Source organism: Triturus cristatus, chromosome 12 (genome assembly GCF_964204655.1).
Source record: "Triturus cristatus chromosome 12, aTriCri1.1, whole genome shotgun sequence".
In the NCBI taxonomy this organism is placed as follows: domain Eukaryota; kingdom Metazoa; phylum Chordata; class Amphibia; order Caudata; family Salamandridae; genus Triturus; species Triturus cristatus.
The window spans coordinates 318,620,261-318,637,495 of NC_140595.1; the positions used below are offsets into that span (position 1 = coordinate 318,620,261).

Genomic DNA, 17,235 nt, shown 5'->3' on the forward strand with positions numbered 1-17,235 from the left:
GATTGGTCAGTATTTGCTTCTTTGTTTCCCATTGGCTGGTAGTTGTTTCTCCAAGCCTTCTGGGAATAGTAGTTTTATCTTGCTGCTATTGGAATAAAGCAAGAAAAGAAAAGCATAATACTCGCCTCCGTGTCTTTAATAAAATTAAGACTTTCCGTCATAAATTATTAGGAAAATCTACATTACACCTCAGGAGGCTGTGGAGTACAGCGCACCTGTGAGAAGTGGTGTGCGTATGTCGTTTTTCATTCGCCAATGAGGGTGCTGGGCCACTCGCCACCCACAAGCAGAGCACTTTGAAAAACAATAAAGTCGCGGTTCGGGTGTGCACTCTGTTTTGCTTGGGGCTGTTATTGGGGGGGGGGGGAAGCAAGCGGGTTGAAGTCTGAAAGCGCTACAGGAGAGGGAAAAGTAGTTGCGTTAAATGTGCTGCACTTATTTTGAATTTTAATACGAGTTGTGTGTGTTTTTGTAATGTTAAGATTATTCTTTTAACTTTACCAAGCATCGGGCAGCTTTTTATTTTTTAACCTTTTTTTTCTGCTAAGAGCTCGTTTGTTTTTGAAATTGAAACCAAGTGGATGAATGTGACTTAGAAAATATCTCGAAAATCAATCTAATGAGAGTCAGCGATGAGGTAGATAAGTTATTGAAAAGATGGATGAATCTTCCTCTCACAATCTATGGTAGGGTAAACCTGGTGAAAATGTCTCTCCTGTCCCAATTCACTTACCTGTTACACAGCTTCCTGTTACGTTTTGACAGAAAAGAACTTGGAAGAATTCAAGGCAGAATAACCTCTTTTATTTGGGCTGGCAGGGGCATACAGTTCTACTGGAAGAAACTGAGGAGGAGGTTGGTAAAGATGTCGCGATCACTCGACGAGGGCAGCAGAACTACAACACCCAGAATGCTCTGGGGCGCGGAGGACGAACTTGCGCCCATCCAGGAAGTAGAAAAGGACGCCTCCCCCACTAGGAGGCGCTTGACAATCGTTTTGATTTCCTTTGAATGAGATTCCGACGAGGAAGCTCGTCCCCCAGACGCCGACGTTGCTCCGGATTGATCTTCACGAAGAACCGTCCCAGCGCGTTGTCCTTCGCTGCTGGATTGTTTCCCGCGTTCCGAAACTCTTGAGGAGCCGACGGAATATTCGCCGGATTTCTCCACTTTGAACTTCAGCAAACACTGCGTAGAGACGCAGGAACCCGGAGCTGAGTCCTACCTTTATTTCTCCGCACCCTTGCGAGAATAGTCGGCCTTTTATCGGCCTCCATTCAGGCTATCTTCCCAGGTCCCCTCCATTATCGCGCTCTTCAGCGCATAAAGATCAGGCATCTTCGGCAAGGTCTCGCTTACTCCGATCAAATAGAATTAGATCTCGAATCGCACCTGGAACTGCAATGGTGGTTAAACCACTTGGAGGCCTGGAACGGCCGAACCATCTTCGCTTCCGCCCCAGATCTTGTATTAGAATCCGATGCAAGTCTGACGGGTTGGGGCGCCCGTTGTGGACCAATATCGACTGGCGGTACATGGTCAAAAGAGGAGTCCAAATTGCACATCAACTGTTTAGAGATGCTTGGAGGTTCCTTTGCAATCCAGAGTCTGGCAAAAGACAGAGTAAGTTGTACCATCCTTCTACGCATGGACAATGTTTCTGCGGTTCGTTATATAAACCATCTCGGTGGCACAAAATCGAAGGCTCTAGCAGATCTGGCAAAAAGCCTTTGGGAGTTTTGCCTTTCCAACAGACTATCGCTCTCTGCGGAATACCTCCCAGGAGATCTCAACGCTGTGGCCGATTGGCATTCTCGCTTCCTCCGGGATTCCAGCGACTGGAAGCTTCTTCCCTCCGTGTTTCTCTCCCTCTCTCAGTTGTGGGGTCCTTTCTCAGTAGACCTCTTTGCTTCCCGTCTCAATTCCCAGTTGCCTCATTTCTTCAGTTGGCGTCCGGACCCTTTGGCTCTGGCGACCGATGCCTTCCTCCAAGATTGGTCGCTTCACCTCAATTATGCCTTTCCTCCTTTTCTGTTGATCAACAGGGTCTTATCGCAGGTGCGTCGCCAAATGACATCTCTGGTAATAGTAGCTCCCTTTTGGCAGTCCCAGATTTGGTTCCCGTCTCTCCTGGAATTGGCGGTAGACTTCCCCGTCCTTCTTTCTCCTTTCCCCAATCTTCTCTCGGATCCTCAGGGCAACCCCCATCCTTTAATGGTCAACCAGTCTCTGACGTTGTCCGCCTGGAAAATTTCCAGCCTTCCCCTTCTGATTTCTTCATTTCACAGGAAGCTTCAGTCTTTATTAGTCGAGCATGGGCCCCTGGCACCTCCAAGGCTTACAAGTCCGCCTGGTCTCTTTGGTCAAGCTGGTGTCTGCAGAAATCTGTCGATCCCGTTTCAGCCTCTTTAAATTTTATGGTTAACTTCTTAGCCTCTGAGGCTAGCTCGGGTAAATCCTATCGTACCATCAACCTATACAGATCTGCCATTTCACTCAATCATACCCACATTGATGGAAAACCTGCGGGGGCGCATTCTTTGGTATGCAGACTACTAAGAGGAATTCGTTTTTCAAAACCTCCTTTGGCTAAGTATTCTAGTTTATGGGATGTCAATTTGGTTTTGCAATTGTTTTATACCTGGCCTGATAACGCTGCTCTTTCATTAAAAATGATTTCAGCTAAACTTACTATTTTATTATGTTTAATTTCCATTAAACGAGTATCTGATGTGAAAGCCTTAGATGTTTCTCAAAGCAATGGCCCAATCTGCGGGGGATAGCAGAAAACTCACAGTGGTACACTCCAAGGTTTCTTCTTTGGCGTCAAAAGTGGTTGGTGAGTCTTCCTCACATATGACAGAGGACGTGGTTCCTCCCAGGCCTCCTATTCAGGAGGGGTTAAAAAGTTTAGCTGGTAAACGTAAGGCTAAGTCCAACAACCCGGAGGTACCACATAAATTGGTCATTTCAACAGTTTACGATACAGATGATGATATGGGTGACGCCACTGACCTTGATGATATTTTTGATATTGTAAGTCCTTCGTCCCCTCCTAAGAAATTAAAACTGGACGCTTTTGCATCGGAGCCGGTGCTGGATCCTGAAGGTACCCCTCTTTTTGACCCAGCTTCTATCAGGCATCCTAATTCTACTGAATGGTTCCCTATTGACCATGTCGGAGAATATATAACCTCCAGACTTCGTCTCCCTTTAGACAAAACTGTCCGGGCTAAATTAAAGTCCGAGTGTCCCAAGCCCTCTCTCCCTTCTCACATAACTTCTACCCCTGCCATTGATCAACCTCTCCTCACTTTCTTCTCGAAATTTGGCAAGGATCCGCGCAAAGGCGTGGAAAAAGCTTGGTCCTCCTGCCAAGACAAACTGCTTGATTTGGTGGGGCCACTGGCCCGCATCTTTGATTTAGCCGAAACAGCTCGCCTGGATGGCACGGACCTTAATCCAGAGGAGATTTCGCTGTGGGTCCAACGCGCTTTTTGTCTCCTGGGCAACACTAATGCGGCCTTGACTCATGAGCGCCGCAAAGGTCTCTTAATAAAGTTAGATCCCAAGCTTGCCAACCTTGCCCCCCTTGATCCTGGTGTCAAGGCTGATGGTCTTCTCTTTGGAGATTCGTTAGTAAAAGACTTAAGTCGGTTCGTCACCACCTTTGCCTCCTTGGATAAGGCGCAGCAATCCATCAAGAAGGTCTTTCCTTCTCGGGTTTTTGGCAGGGCCGGAAGAGGCAGGAGCCGCTCTACCGGCCGTGGGTTCCAGTCCCAAGGCTCCCGTGGTGCCTTCAACTCCAACCAGCAGGATTTCAAGCCCCAGTTTTACCCCCAAAGAGGTCGAGGTTACAGGGGCAGGGGCCAACGTCGCTTCCGCCACAACAACAACTCCCAACAAGGTGAGTGCAGTTATTCCTGTGGGGGGTCGGTTAGCTCTTTTCCTGCACAGATGGCAGACTCTCACTGCAGATCCATGGGTTCTCGACACCGTCCAAGGTTATCGTATCGAGCTTTACGCTCCTCCTTTTCAACATGTTCTTCCTTCTCCTCTAGTGTTCTCAACAGAAATGTCCCTGCTGGTCACCTCGGAAATACAGGCACTTCTCTCCAACAAGAGGGCGAGGAGGGGGCGGGGACAGAATATGTACCCCCCTTTACTCCTCCCCGCCGGAAGCAGCTACCTGTCTGGGGTCTTCCTTGGTCAAACCCAGGGGCACGACCTCCCACCCCTGTGCCTTCCTGTGGCACTAAGGCGGCCGCCCTCAAAGGGGCGGGCCGCTGCGCAACCCCCCCCCGGGCAGCCTTACATAGTGCCAATATCGGCAACCGTTATCACAGCACACATCAGTACATAATCATAATAAAACACACGACACTGAATGTAAGTGGAGAAATATTGCTGCAGGTTTATTAGCATAATAAATATGCAAACACGGTGGGTTATCTTACGGGCGATCCCAGGGCAGGCCAGCCCCATGCCGCCTGCCCGTCTGATAAGCCTAGAGTCACCATGGCAACGCCAATTGGTGTCTACCAAATGTTGGGAGGGTCCCCCCCTCCCATCCGTGGACCTCCAGTCCACATGCTTCACACGCCCCCCCGTGATGGGTGGGCGGAGCATACATGGCAGCCCCCGGTTGCTCAGACCCACAACCGCCTGTCGGTTAGCGGGGCGCCGTACGTCTTCCAGTGGACACGCTAAAGATCCCTGGGTATCCTGGCTTAGCACCACACGGTGCTGCTGCATGCTATACCCCTTGGTATGTGCAGACCCTGGATCGCCCTGTAACTCCTCCACAGCCTTGGGAGTGGCCACCGTCACTACCAGGGCCCCCCACCAAGACCCCTATTATTAGCAACCCGCAGCTGTCAGTGCTTCCCCTAGATCCAGTAAAAACAACTCCATGCCTAAATCCGAGAGGTGAACCCCATCGCCTTTCAGACATCCCGTTGATTTGGCATGCAGAAGGCCATGCCTGATGAAACCAAAGCCTCTTTGCTCAGTGAACTTGCGCATAGCGCTGTTAACTTTTCTTCTAGATACCTCGATGGCGTCGCCTGAGCGAGCACCATGCCAAATCGCGCGTGGTGTCATCTCAGACCACCACAGTTCACACGGCCCCAACAACACGCTCAACTTGCAGAAAGTATCCCTCATGTCTTGTAGTAGAGCTCTCCTTCCTAGTGATGTGAGGTCATTCCCCCCCAGGTGAACCACCAAGAGGTTGGGCGGGAGCCACCCTCCCCGGAGTCTCTGCTTCACTTTCCGTAACAGGTCGCACCAGCGCAAGCCTGGGAAACCCAACCACGTGATGTCCGTGTTGGCAAAGCCATTCTGCCACTCTCTTGCCGCCGCCCAATGTGCCAGTCTTGCAATAATTGAGTGACCAATTACCCACACCTTCATACCTAATAAAGAGAAAATTGGTTTTGAGTATATGTTTATTAAGCGAAAAACATAAGCAAAATCAGCACATCTACAGTCAAGGTATACGTCAATCAGGAAACCAGCGAAGGGGGGGAGGCCTAATAAGATTGTAGGTCACGACTAGACAGCCCAACCAATGTGACCCACTGCCCCCCCCGGCCACCCCTAGGGCCGGATGTACCGCTTGAAGCAATGCGATTGCCAGCGCCCCACCATCATAATACCTTCTGCGGGCATTCCTGCCAGGAACGCTGTGGTGGCCGCACCTATGCGGAACGAGTGGCTGCTGAATATTTTGTCCCTAACCTCATGGCCAGACAGCCTAAGGCAGGCCTTGAGGATGTGGTCCACTTGAAATCTAGTGACCGGGAGGCCATCCTGATGCACCAGCAGGTAACCCACCCCACGCGGGCGAAGCAGCAGGTAGGTTCTGACCCAAGCTACCGGGCAATATCTCTCATCCCCCAAGCCATGTAGCACCACTACCCTCCCTCGCCCTAGCTGGTCAGTTTTGGACTGTCTAATGACTATTTTCAAGCACCCCGGCTCTAGTTCTACGTCCTTTACGTTCAGAGCCACCCCCGAGGAGTCAGATTTTGAGCGGGCCACTAGTTCCCCTATCCTGAAGGCACCAAAGAAGGCTAGGGAAAAACAGGCCGAGAACAGTGTAGCTTCGTACCCTGAGTGGGTGGCCCTATCCATACAGTCCAACATTCCTTGTAGCAGTGAGAAAGTAATGGGGGACCTGGGATCAGGGGATCGCGGAACCAGTTTGGCCCACCCTCGCAAGGCTGCCTTGATCACAAAAGCCTTGGTGGGATCAGCCTGACCCCTCAGTCTGGCGTGGTGGCTGATGGCAGCGAGGTGACCCGTTATCCAGGAATGAGTTTTGCCCTCCCCTCTGGCCCACAGCAAGAATTGTTGGACTCTAAGTTCCAGGGCCACCTGATCCTCCTCCCAGTCCCCTGTAATTGCACAAAAAAGAGTGACACAGCTCCCGTAGCGCTTCGCAGTTCTGGGGGCTAAGGACCGTTCTCCCAGCTCCCTCATCCGTGGTCCCACTTCAGCAGCCGCCACAAGTGCGGCGGGAAAGGGGTCCCCTCTTGACGTGCGCTCGGCCAGGCCTCCCGGAAGCAGTGCCACTGGAAACGAGACAAAGAGTCAGCGGCAACATTAGAAATCCCTTGAATGTGCCTGGCCCTGCACTCTACGTTGTTAAATAGGCAGGCCCTGACAAGCTCTCGCAGTAGACACAGGACTAGGGGGCAGCTGGCAGACTGGGAGTTGATGGCCTGCACCACCGCCAGGTTGTCTGACCAGAAAAGCACCCGTTTGGCGGCCAGAGCCCTGGGCCAGAGATGAAAAGCAACCACAATTGGGAAGAGTTCCAGGACGGTGATCTTGGACGTGACCTTTTTCTTGTGCCAGGCGTTAGGCCACCTCTCTGCGCACCACTCCTTGTCCAAAATCACTCCGAACCCTTCCCGGCCAGACGCATCAGAAAAGAGGGCCAGCTCCCGGCTGTTGGCCCAGGGGTCGCGCCAGATGACAGCCCCATTAAATTTGACTAGGAAGTCTGCCCACATGATTAGGTCTTCACGCATCCCCTTGTTCAATTTAACCATGTGGTGCTTCCTGCTCACCGAGGCCGTAGCTCTAGCTATCCTTCGCGCAAATGCCCTGCCCGCGGGGATGACTCTGGCAGCAAAGTTTAGCTTCCCCAGAAGGCTCTGAATGGCAGCCAAGGAAACCTTCTCCCTCCCTACCACTTGGCTAATCTGATCTCTCAGGTCCCGCACCTTGTCGGCTGGCAGCCTGGCCTCCCCCGCCACTGTGTCCAGCTCGATACCTAAGAAAGAGAGAACCTGAGCCGGGCCCTCCGTTTTCTTAGGGGCTAAGGGAACGCCAAGATGATGCATCAGGACCTGAAAATCAACAAGGGCTGCCCTACATTCCTGAGTGCCATCCCTCCCGATGAATAGGAAGTCATCTAAGTAATGGGAAACCCCAGAAACGCTGTAAGTGTGCTGGAAGGCCCATTGAAGGAAAGAGCTGAAGGCCTCGAAGAAGGCACAGGAAACCGCGCACCCCATGGGCATGCACTTGTCAAAGTAGTACATGCCGTCCACCTTGAAACCCAGCAGGTGTTGGCTGCTGGGGTGCACTGGTAGTAACCGAAAGGCCGACTCAATGTCGGCCTTCGCCAACCAAGCTCCTTTGCCAGCCCTCCTTACCAGGTCAAGTGCGACATCCAATGTACAATAAGACACCGTGCATGACCCCTCCTGAAGGCCGTGGTTTACTGAGCTCCCCTCTGGGTAAGACAAGTGGTGAATCAGTCTGAAAGACCCTGGTTCTTTTTTAGGGACCAAGCCAAGGGGGGAGACTACAAAGTTGTCTAACGGGGGCTCCCTGAAAGGACCCGCCACCCGTCCCAGCCTCAGTTCCTTCTGAACTTTTTCCTTTAAGACCTGTGGGAGGACCCTAGCAGATCTGAGGTTCTCCGCATCGCGGCCGGACAGGGGACCTACATAAGGGATGGTGAAGCCCAGCGAGAAGCCTTCAAGCAGGAGCGCACTGTCAGCGGAGAGGGGGTACAGTCTGAGTAACTCAAGCATGCGGTCCAGAATGACCGGGGAAGGACCCTTGCTGGCCAGGGGCGCAGGAGCGCAGGCGACTAGATCGGTGGGAGAGTGGTGGAGGGGTGAGGCCGCAGCTGGGGAAAGGAGTGGGGGCGACTCAAGCAGATGGTTTGGAGGAGTCAGCAGGCTTCTTGTCCTGTTTGGTTTGGCACGAGGAAGCGGGGTGACGCCCCCCGCACTTGCTGCATGAGTGCTGGAAACGGCACTTGACCCCCCAAGAGCAAGCGCCGGCATTGAAAAGGTTGCAAGTCCCAGGCGAGACCCGCTTGGCCCCCCCTCCCCTGCCACCTCCTCTACGCCCCCCCCGAAAGGACTGCCTCGCGTGCTTAACATTGAACTGGGAGCTCCCTGGCTGTCCGCCCCCTCCTCCTGACCCTTTGGGAAGCGAGGCAGGACTCTTGGATCCCCGAGACCCCATGTGGTCCATCCACAGCTGTACCTCTTTCTGGTCCCATTCCATCTCTGGGCAAATGGCCATCTTCTTTCTGAACTCCATGTCATAATTGAGCCACCCTTCCCCGCCCCACTTCTGCGCCTCTGTGTGAATTAGCCTCTGGTACAGTACCAAGGCCTGGCCCTGTTCAGGAAATTTTTCAAGTATAACCGATTGAAGAATGGAAAAGGCGGCTAGCCAGTTATCTATTGTTTTATCCGGCCACTGCTGGAACCTGACCTTCTTATCGTCCTCCTTCCCCCCAAGCCTACGCGCGTCTTGCCCATGCTGGCCCAGCAGAAGTAGTGAAAAGATGTCTAAAAACTCACGCCTCCAGATGAATTCTTTTACTGCTAAGGGGACCTCCCAGATCAACGAGCTATGGCCAGACAGGAGCGGGGCATGAGTAAACTCCTTCTTGGCTGGGACCTGCAGTGGTGGGCCTGGTGCTGTTGCGCTAGCTAGTTGTGTGGACGCGCTGCCCCCCGGGGCGGGGGGGGGGGGGCGGTGGTATCAATGGCGGCAGCAGACTGCCCGGTTAGCGGCTCACCTCCTGCTGGTTGACGCTGCTCACCCCCTGCCGGGAGGGGCCCTGGTGCCGGGGGGCCAGCGGGAGCCGCCCTCTCCTGCCTGACGGACATGACAGGCCCTGCCACCGCCGCTGGTTCTGCACTTCTGGGCAAGGAAATAGGCGGTGTGCACGGCACCGTGGACAGCTCGGGGGCCTGACGACATGTCCCTTGTGGTGCCCAAACAGTGGCTGCAGCGGAAGGGTTCCCTCCCGCACTGTCAGCAGTCGGCCGCCCCGCGGCTGAGGCTGCCCGCGAGAAACCCGCCCTGACCTCTTCCATGAAATTTTTAAGGGTCTCATTGAGATTGGCGAGGTCCTCCCTGGATGCAAAGTTAGTGGCAGGAGAGCTTAAACTGCTCGGTGGTGGCGGGCCAGCCGGGGACGGCAGGGGCGGAAGCCCGGAAGAGCCCTTGACGGCGGGCACAGAGCGGACCCTGTGTGCAGTTCCTTCAGCCGGGAAGTCTCTAACCGTGGCCCTGCGGATTCGTTTGGGGCGGGGAGGTCCCGCCTCCTCGTTCGACTCTTGTCCCGTCGTGTGACCCCCAGAAATGACCCCAGAGTCATCAGGGCAGCTGGCCTTGAGGAGGTCTGCAGCCCAGGCCAGTCCTTTGGATTTGGCCATCTCAATAATTGCTGCTAACTGTGCGTCCTGCGAATTGCCCAGCTGGGTCTCATCGACCTGGGACGGCATCGAGAAGAGCGCTGGGGTGCCCTCACTATCCATCTCGGACTGGGTCCTAACTCTCGCGGAAGCGAACGCACCTCCTTCAGCTCAGAGCGTATGCTGTCCCAGATTTCACCCCTTTCCGGCAGCAAGCGTGATCGTCTGATACACCTAAACCTTCGCACGAACCTACGCACGATCGAAGTAAAGACGGGCGACACGACGGAGCACGACGGACTGCAGGCAAGGCGAACGAGCGGACAAGAGGGCGAGGAGGGGGCGGGGACAGAATATGTACCCCCCTTTACTCCTCCCCGCCGGAAGCAGCTACCTGTCTGGGGTCTCCCTTGGTCAAACCCAGGGGCACGACCTCCCACCCCTGTGCCTTCCTGTGGCACTAAGGCGGCCGCCCTCAAAGGGGCGGGCCGCTGCGCAACCCCCCCCCGGGCAGCCTTACAATATACTTATAAGGTCCCAAAAGCGAGACCTATTGGCTATGCCAATGCTTGTTATTCATAGCGCTTTGTGTTCTAGAACTTGCATATCCACTTGTAGCAGTGTAAATATACTTTAGAAAGATTAGTCTGCTAAAAATTGAAGAACGACTGTGGTGACAGGGAATTACTCTAACTATTCCTGGCTGAAAGTGATCTATTAAATTCTGATAGGATCAGACCAGCTCTTCCAGGCTTTAATTGTTTCACAGGTCCGATAAGGAAAGCTATCGGGAGATGTCAGCTCGTTTACAAAACATTTAGCTATAAAATAAATACTGATGGCTGCCACCAACCCCAAAGCCTGCTCAACTTTAAATTTTATGGCAAGACCGGAGGCTCCTATTATGCTTTTCTTTTCTTGCTTTATTCCAATAGCAGCAAGATAAAACTACTATTCCCAGAAGGCTTGGAGAAACAACTACCAGCCAATGGGAAACAAAGAAGCAAATACTGACCAATCACAACTTAGATAATAGTATAAGGTCTATCGTGACTGCGAACAGCTCTCTTTTCTTGCTGCTCGCAGTCAAGATAAGTACCTTTTTTCTGTCATTCATATGAATTAATTTGAATTACTTTCATGGTATTGTTCTGGTTATTGTACTATTGGCCTTTGTAGCGCAACTTCGTTGCTCCCGTTTCTTCGCGCTCTCACGCGCGTATACACCTTTCAGTTTTTCGTTCCCCCCCGCGCCCTGCACGCTTTGCCTGCCCCTCGCGCGCCTCTCTCACCGGTCTCCGCCTCAACTGTGGCGCAGCGCTCCAGTACGGCTCCTCAGCTCGACGTGCTGTTACCGGCTCCTCACCACGCTTCGTTTCCTTTCTTCGTGCATATTTCACACGCCCCCTAAGGGGAGGGGTTTCTTCTTTTTCATACGCCCACTCCTTTTTTCTGCATATTAACTCTTTCTTGTCAGGTTTTGAGCAGGCTCCCAGTTTATGTTCACAATGCAGGTTTCTAATGAGCCTCATGACAATGAAGGGGAAGAGTTCAAGAAAGATTTGAGCTCTTTTATTAATTCCTCAGTGGAGACTGCTGTCGAAGCTTCTATGAAGCGTTTTTCAAAGACTATGGAGAACTCTCTCTTAAGTATAATGACCAAAGCAATGGCCCAATCTGCGGGGGATAGCAGAAAACTCACAGTGGTACACTCCAAGGTTTCTTCTTTGGCGTCAAAAGTGGTTGGTGAGTCTTCCTCACATATGACAGAGGACGTGGTTCCTCCCAGGCCTCCTATTCAGGAGGGGTTAAAAAGTTTAGCTGGTAAACGTAAGGCTAAGTCCAACAACCCGGAGGTACCACAGAAATTGGTCATTTCAACAGTTTACGATACAGATGATGATATGGGTGACGCCACTGACCTTGATGATATTTTTGATATTGTAAGTCCTTCGTCCCCTCCTAAGAAATTAAAACTGGACGCTTTTGCATCGGAGCCGGTGCTGGATCCTGAAGGTACCCCTCTTTTTGACCCAGCTTCTATCAGGCATCCTAATTCTACTGAATGGTTCCCTATTGACCATGTCGGAGAATATATAACCTCCAGACTTCGTCTCCCTTTAGACAAAACTGTCCGGGCTAAATTAAAGTCCGAGTGTCCCAAGCCCTCTCTCCCTTCTCACATAACTTCTACCCCTGCCATTGATCAACCTCTCCTCACTTTCTTCTCGAAATTTGGCAAGGATCCGCGCAAAGGCGTGGACAAAGCTTGGTCCTCCTGCCAAGACAAACTGCTTGATTTGGTGGGGCCACTGGCCCGCATCTTTGATTTAGCCGAAACAGCTCGCCTGGATGGCACGGACCTTAATCCAGAGGAGATTTCGCTGTGGGTCCAACGCGCTTTTTGTCTCCTGGGCAACACTAATGCGGCCTTGACTCATGAGCGCCGCAAAGGTCTCTTAATAAAGTTAGATCCCAAGCTTGCCAACCTTGCCCCCCTTGATCCTGGTGTCAAGGCTGATGGTCTTCTCTTTGGAGATTCGTTAGTAAAAGACTTAAGTCGGTTCGTCACCACCTTTGCCTCCTTGGATAAGGCGCAGCAATCCATCAAGAAGGTCTTTCCTTCTCGGGTTTTTGGCAGGGCCGGAAGAGGCAGGAGCCGCTCTACCGGCCGTGGGTTCCAGTTCCAAGGCTCCCGTGGTGCCTTCAACTCCAACCAGCAGGATTTCAAGCCCCAGTTTTACCCCCAAAGAGGTCGAGGTTACAGGGGCAGGGGCCAACGTGGCTTCCGCCACAACAACAACTCCCAACAAGGTGAGTGCAGTTATTCCTGTGGGGGGTCGGTTAGCTCTTTTCCTGCACAGATGGCAGACTCTCACTGCAGATCCATGGGTTCTCGACACCGTCCAAGGTTATCGTATCGAGCTTTACGCTCCTCCTTTTCAACATGTTCTTCCTTCTCCTCTAGTGTTCTCAACAGAAATGTCCCTGCTGGTCACCTCGGAAATACAGGCACTTCTCTCCAAAAGAGCTATTCTAGTTTCCCCCTTCGATCCCTCAGGCTTCCTCAGCACGCTTTTTCTCGTTCAAAAGAAGAACAAGAAGATGAGACCGGTGATCAATCTCAGATTCTTCAATCAGTTCGTGGTTTATCGCCACTTCAAAATGGAGACGATCCTTCACTTACGAGACACTTTGCGTCTAAACGTTTGGATGGTCCGCATAGATCTCCAAGACGCTTATCTTTCTATTCCTATTCACGAATCGCACACAAAGTTCCTCCAATTTCAATGGCAAAACGTCACTTATCGTTTTCAATCTCTGCCCTTCGGTCTTTCTTCAGCACCCTGGTGCTTCACAAAGGTGATGAGACCTGTCGTAGCTTATCTACGATCTCTGGGGTTCAGACTAATCATTTATCTCGACGACATTCTCCTCATGAATCTAGACAAATCGGCATTATTGAACGATCTCAACACTACACGTTCTCTTCTTCTCGAATTGGGTTTTCTCCTCAATTTAGAAAAGTCCTCTCTCATCCCGACTCAGAGCATGGAGTTTCTGGGGTTCCGTATAGACTCCCCCCTGGCTTCCCTGTTTCTTCCTCAATCCAAGATCTCCACGATTCAAACGGAGATTTCCCAGGCTCTGCGCCGTCCACTCATTTCTCTCAGAACCCTTGCGAGAATAGTCGGCCTTTTATCGGCCTCCATTCAGGCTATCTTCCCAGGTCCCCTCCATTATCGCGCTCTTCAGCGCATAAAGATCAGGCATCTTCGGCAAGGTCTCGCTTACTCCGATCAAATAGAATTAGATCTCGAATCGCACCTGGAACTGCAATGGTGGTTAAACCACTTGGAGGCCTGGAACGGCCGAACCATCTTCGCTTCCGCCCCAGATCTTGTATTAGAATCCGATGCAAGTCTGACGGGTTGGGGCGCCCGTTGTGGACCAATATCGACTGGCGGTACATGGTCAAAAGAGGAGTCCAAATTGCACATCAACTGTTTAGAGATGCTTGCAGGTTCCTTTGCAATCCAGAGTCTGGCAAAAGACAGAGTAAGTTGTACCATCCTTCTACGCATGGACAATGTTTCTGCGGTTCGTTATATAAACCATCTCGGTGGCACAAAATCGAAGGCTCTAGCAGATCTGGCAAAAAGCCTTTGGGAGTTTTGCCTTTCCAACAGACTATCGCTCTCTGCGGAATACCTCCCAGGAGATCTCAACGCTGTGGCCGATTGGCATTCTCGCTTCCTCCGGGATTCCAGCGACTGGAAGCTTCTTCCCTCCGTGTTTCTCTCCCTCTCTCAGTTGTGGGGTCCTTTCTCAGTAGACCTCTTTGCTTCCCGTCTCAATTCCCAGTTGCCTCATTTCTTCAGTTGGCGTCCGGACCCTTTGGCTCTGGCGACCGATGCCTTCCTCCAAGATTGGTCGCTTCACCTCAATTATGCCTTTCCTCCTTTTCTGTTGATCAACAGGGTCTTATCGCAGGTGCGTCGCCAAATGACATCTCTGGTAATAGTAGCTCCCTTTTGGCAGTCCCAGATTTGGTTCCCGTCTCTCCTGGAATTGGCGGTAGACTTCCCCGTCCTTCTTTCTCCTTTCCCCAATCTTCTCTCGGATCCTCAGGGCAACCCCCATCCTTTAATGGTCAACCAGTCTCTGACGTTGTCCGCCTGGAAAATTTCCAGCCTTCCCCTTCTGATTTCTTCATTTCACAGGAAGCTTCAGTCTTTATTAGTCGAGCATGGGCCCCTGGCACCTCCAAGGCTTACAAGTCCGCCTGGTCTCTTTGGTCAAGCTGGTGTCTGCAGAAATCTGTCGATCCCGTTTCAGCCTCTTTAAATTTTATGGTTAACTTCTTAGCCTCTGAGGCTAGCTCGGGTAAATCCTATCGTACCATCAACCTATACAGATCTGCCATTTCACTCAATCATACCCACATTGATGGAAAACCTGCGGGGGCGCATCCTTTGGTATGCAGACTACTAAGAGGAATTCGTTTTTCAAAACCTCCTTTGGCTAAGTATTCTAGTTTATGGGATGTCAATTTGGTTTTGCAATTGTTTTCTACCTGGCCTGATAACGCTGCTCTTTCATTAAAAATGATTTCAGCTAAACTTACTATTTTATTATGTTTAATTTCCATTAAACGAGTATCTGATGTGAAAGCCTTAGATGTTTCTTCTAGACAGTTTACTCCTACTGGTGTAATGTTTCATATTCATAAACGTACCAAGACCAATTTACAGTCTGTGTTCTATCCCTATTTTCCCTCCAATCCCAAATTGTGTGTAGGTCAATGTTTAAAAGTTTATGAAAGTAAGACCTCTGCTCTCAGGACTTCCTCCAGCTCCCAACTCCTTATTTCTTTTCGTAAACCCTTTCATCCTGTTTCTGCTGCTACCTTGGCCCGTTGGGTTCGTTGGGTCATGTCCCTGGCCGGTATTGACGTCTCCGTTTTCGGAGCTCATTCCACTAGAGGAGCCATGGCTTCTAAAGCCTTTTGGGCTGGCTCCCGTCTGGAGGATATCCTGAAGTCAGCAGATTGGTCTAATGATACAGTGTTCCGTACATTTTATTGCAAACCTGTTCTTACTGCTTCTTCTCTGGTGGTTGATATGCTTTAAACAAGCATAATAGGAGCCTCCGGTCTTGCCCTAAAATGTAGATTTTCCTAATAATTTATGACGGAAAGTCTTAATTTTATTAAAGACACGGAGGCGAGTATTATCCCGCCACAACACTTCTAACTGGTGTTCTCCCTCCCCACAGGAACTCCAGCGCTGCCACCGGCATCATCCTAAGGTCATCATGGATTCTACCAAGATCATTCCTTCTGATACGTCACCTTCTGTCCTTGGACTGGATCTTCTCTCCGACTCTCCTCTGGTGGTCTTCGGAAAAGAACTTTTTACGTGGACTTTGACTTTATGCATTTTGTTCTCTGTTTCTCCTTTATTTTTCCATACTCTATGATTGCTCGCATAAGAAAAGAGGGCTGTTCGCAGTCACGATAGACCTTATACTATTATCTAAGTTGTGATTGGTCAGTATTTGCTTCTTTGTTTCCCATTGGCTGGTAGTTGTTTCTCCAAGCCTTCTGGGAATAGTAGTTTTATCTTGCTGCTATTGGAATAAAGCAAGAAAAGAAAAGCATAATACTCGCCTCCGTGTCTTTAATAAAATTAAGACTTTCCGTCATAAATTATTAGGAAAATCTACATTACACCTCAGGAGGCTGTGGAGTACAGCGCACCTGTGAGAAGTGGTGTGCGTATGTCGTTTTTCATTCGCCAATGAGGGTGCTGGGCCACTCGCCACCCACAAGCAGAGCACTTTGAAAAACAATAAAGTCGCGGTTCGGGTGTGCACTCTGTTTTGCTTGGGGCTGTTATTGGGGGGGGGGGAAGCAAGCGGGTTGAAGTCTGAAAGCGCTACAGGAGAGGGAAAAGTAGTTGCGTTAAATGTGCTGCACTTATTTTGAATTTTAATACGAGTTGTGTGTGTTTTTGTAATGTTAAGATTATTCTTTTAACTTTACCAAGGATCGGGCAGCTTTTTATTTTTTAACCTTTTTTTTCTGCTAAGAGCTCGTTTGTTTTTGAAATTGAAACCAAGTGGATGAATGTGACTTAGAAAATATCTCGAAAATCAATCTAATGAGAGTCAGCGATGAGGTAGATAAGTTATTGAAAAGATGGATGAATCTTCCTCTCACAATCTATGGTAGGGTAAACCTGGTGAAAATGTCTCTCCTGTCCCAATTCACTTACCTGTTACACAGCTTCCTGTTACGTTTTGACAGAAAAGAACTTGGAAGAATTCAAGGCAGAATAACCTCTTTTATTTGGGCTGGCAGGGGCATACAGTTCTACTGGAAGAAACTGAGGAGGAGGTTGGTAAAGATGTCGCGATCACTCGACGAGGGCAGCAGAACTACAACACCCAGAATGCTCTGGGGCGCGGAGGACGAACTCGCGCCCATCCAGGAAGTAGAAAAGGACGCCTCCCCCACTAGGAGGCGCTTGACAATCGTTTTGATTTCCTTTGAATGAGATCCCCGACGAGGAAGCTCGTCCCCCAGACGCCGACGTTGCTCCGGATTGATCTTCACGAAGAACCGTCCCAGCGCGTTGTCCTTCGCTGCTGGATTGTTTCCCGCGTTCCGAAACTCTTGAGGAGCCGACGGAATATTCGCCGGATTTCTCCACTTTGAACTTCAGCAAACACTGCGTAGAGACGCAGGAACCCGGAGCTGAGTCCTACCTTTATTTCTCCGCTCCCGTTGTGCCGGAACAACGGTCGAGCGCTACGAAAAGGCTTTGAGTCTTCAGGGCACCTCCATAAGAGAGGCGAGTGAACCATCTTTGATTTTGACCCCGTTTCAACCCCCCCTTTTCCCTTTGACTCCTGAGCTGTGAGGTAACCGCTTGGAGCCCTGAGGGGGATTCACCACCTGCCCAAAGTTGCATCACCGCTTGAGTTAGAGAGGGTGAGAGACAAGACGCCGGATTGTAGGGGGATAGAAACCCTCCCTTGTCCTCTC

The 17,235-nt window shown here is 51.0% G+C and overlaps 2 protein-coding genes across 2 annotated transcripts; both read left to right on the forward strand.

The window, feature by feature from the left end:
* The first annotated feature begins 2,997 nt into the window (after positions 1–2,997).
* LOC146775966 (uncharacterized) lies at positions 2,998–8,045 on the forward strand. The gene is made up of 2 exons (XM_085637066.1): positions 2,998–3,907; positions 7,906–8,045. Exons 1-2 carry the CDS (start codon positions 2,998–3,000, stop codon positions 8,043–8,045), a joined length of 1,050 nt encoding a protein of 349 aa, XP_085493192.1.
* Positions 8,046–11,233: 3,188 nt separating this feature from the next.
* LOC146775967 (uncharacterized) lies at positions 11,234–15,665 on the forward strand. Its single transcript, XM_085637067.1, has 3 exons — positions 11,234–12,497; positions 12,652–12,797; positions 15,462–15,665. Exons 1-3 carry the CDS (start codon positions 11,294–11,296, stop codon positions 15,663–15,665), a joined length of 1,554 nt encoding a protein of 517 aa, XP_085493193.1. The 5' UTR covers positions 11,234–11,293.
* Positions 15,666–17,235: the final 1,570 nt, after the last annotated feature.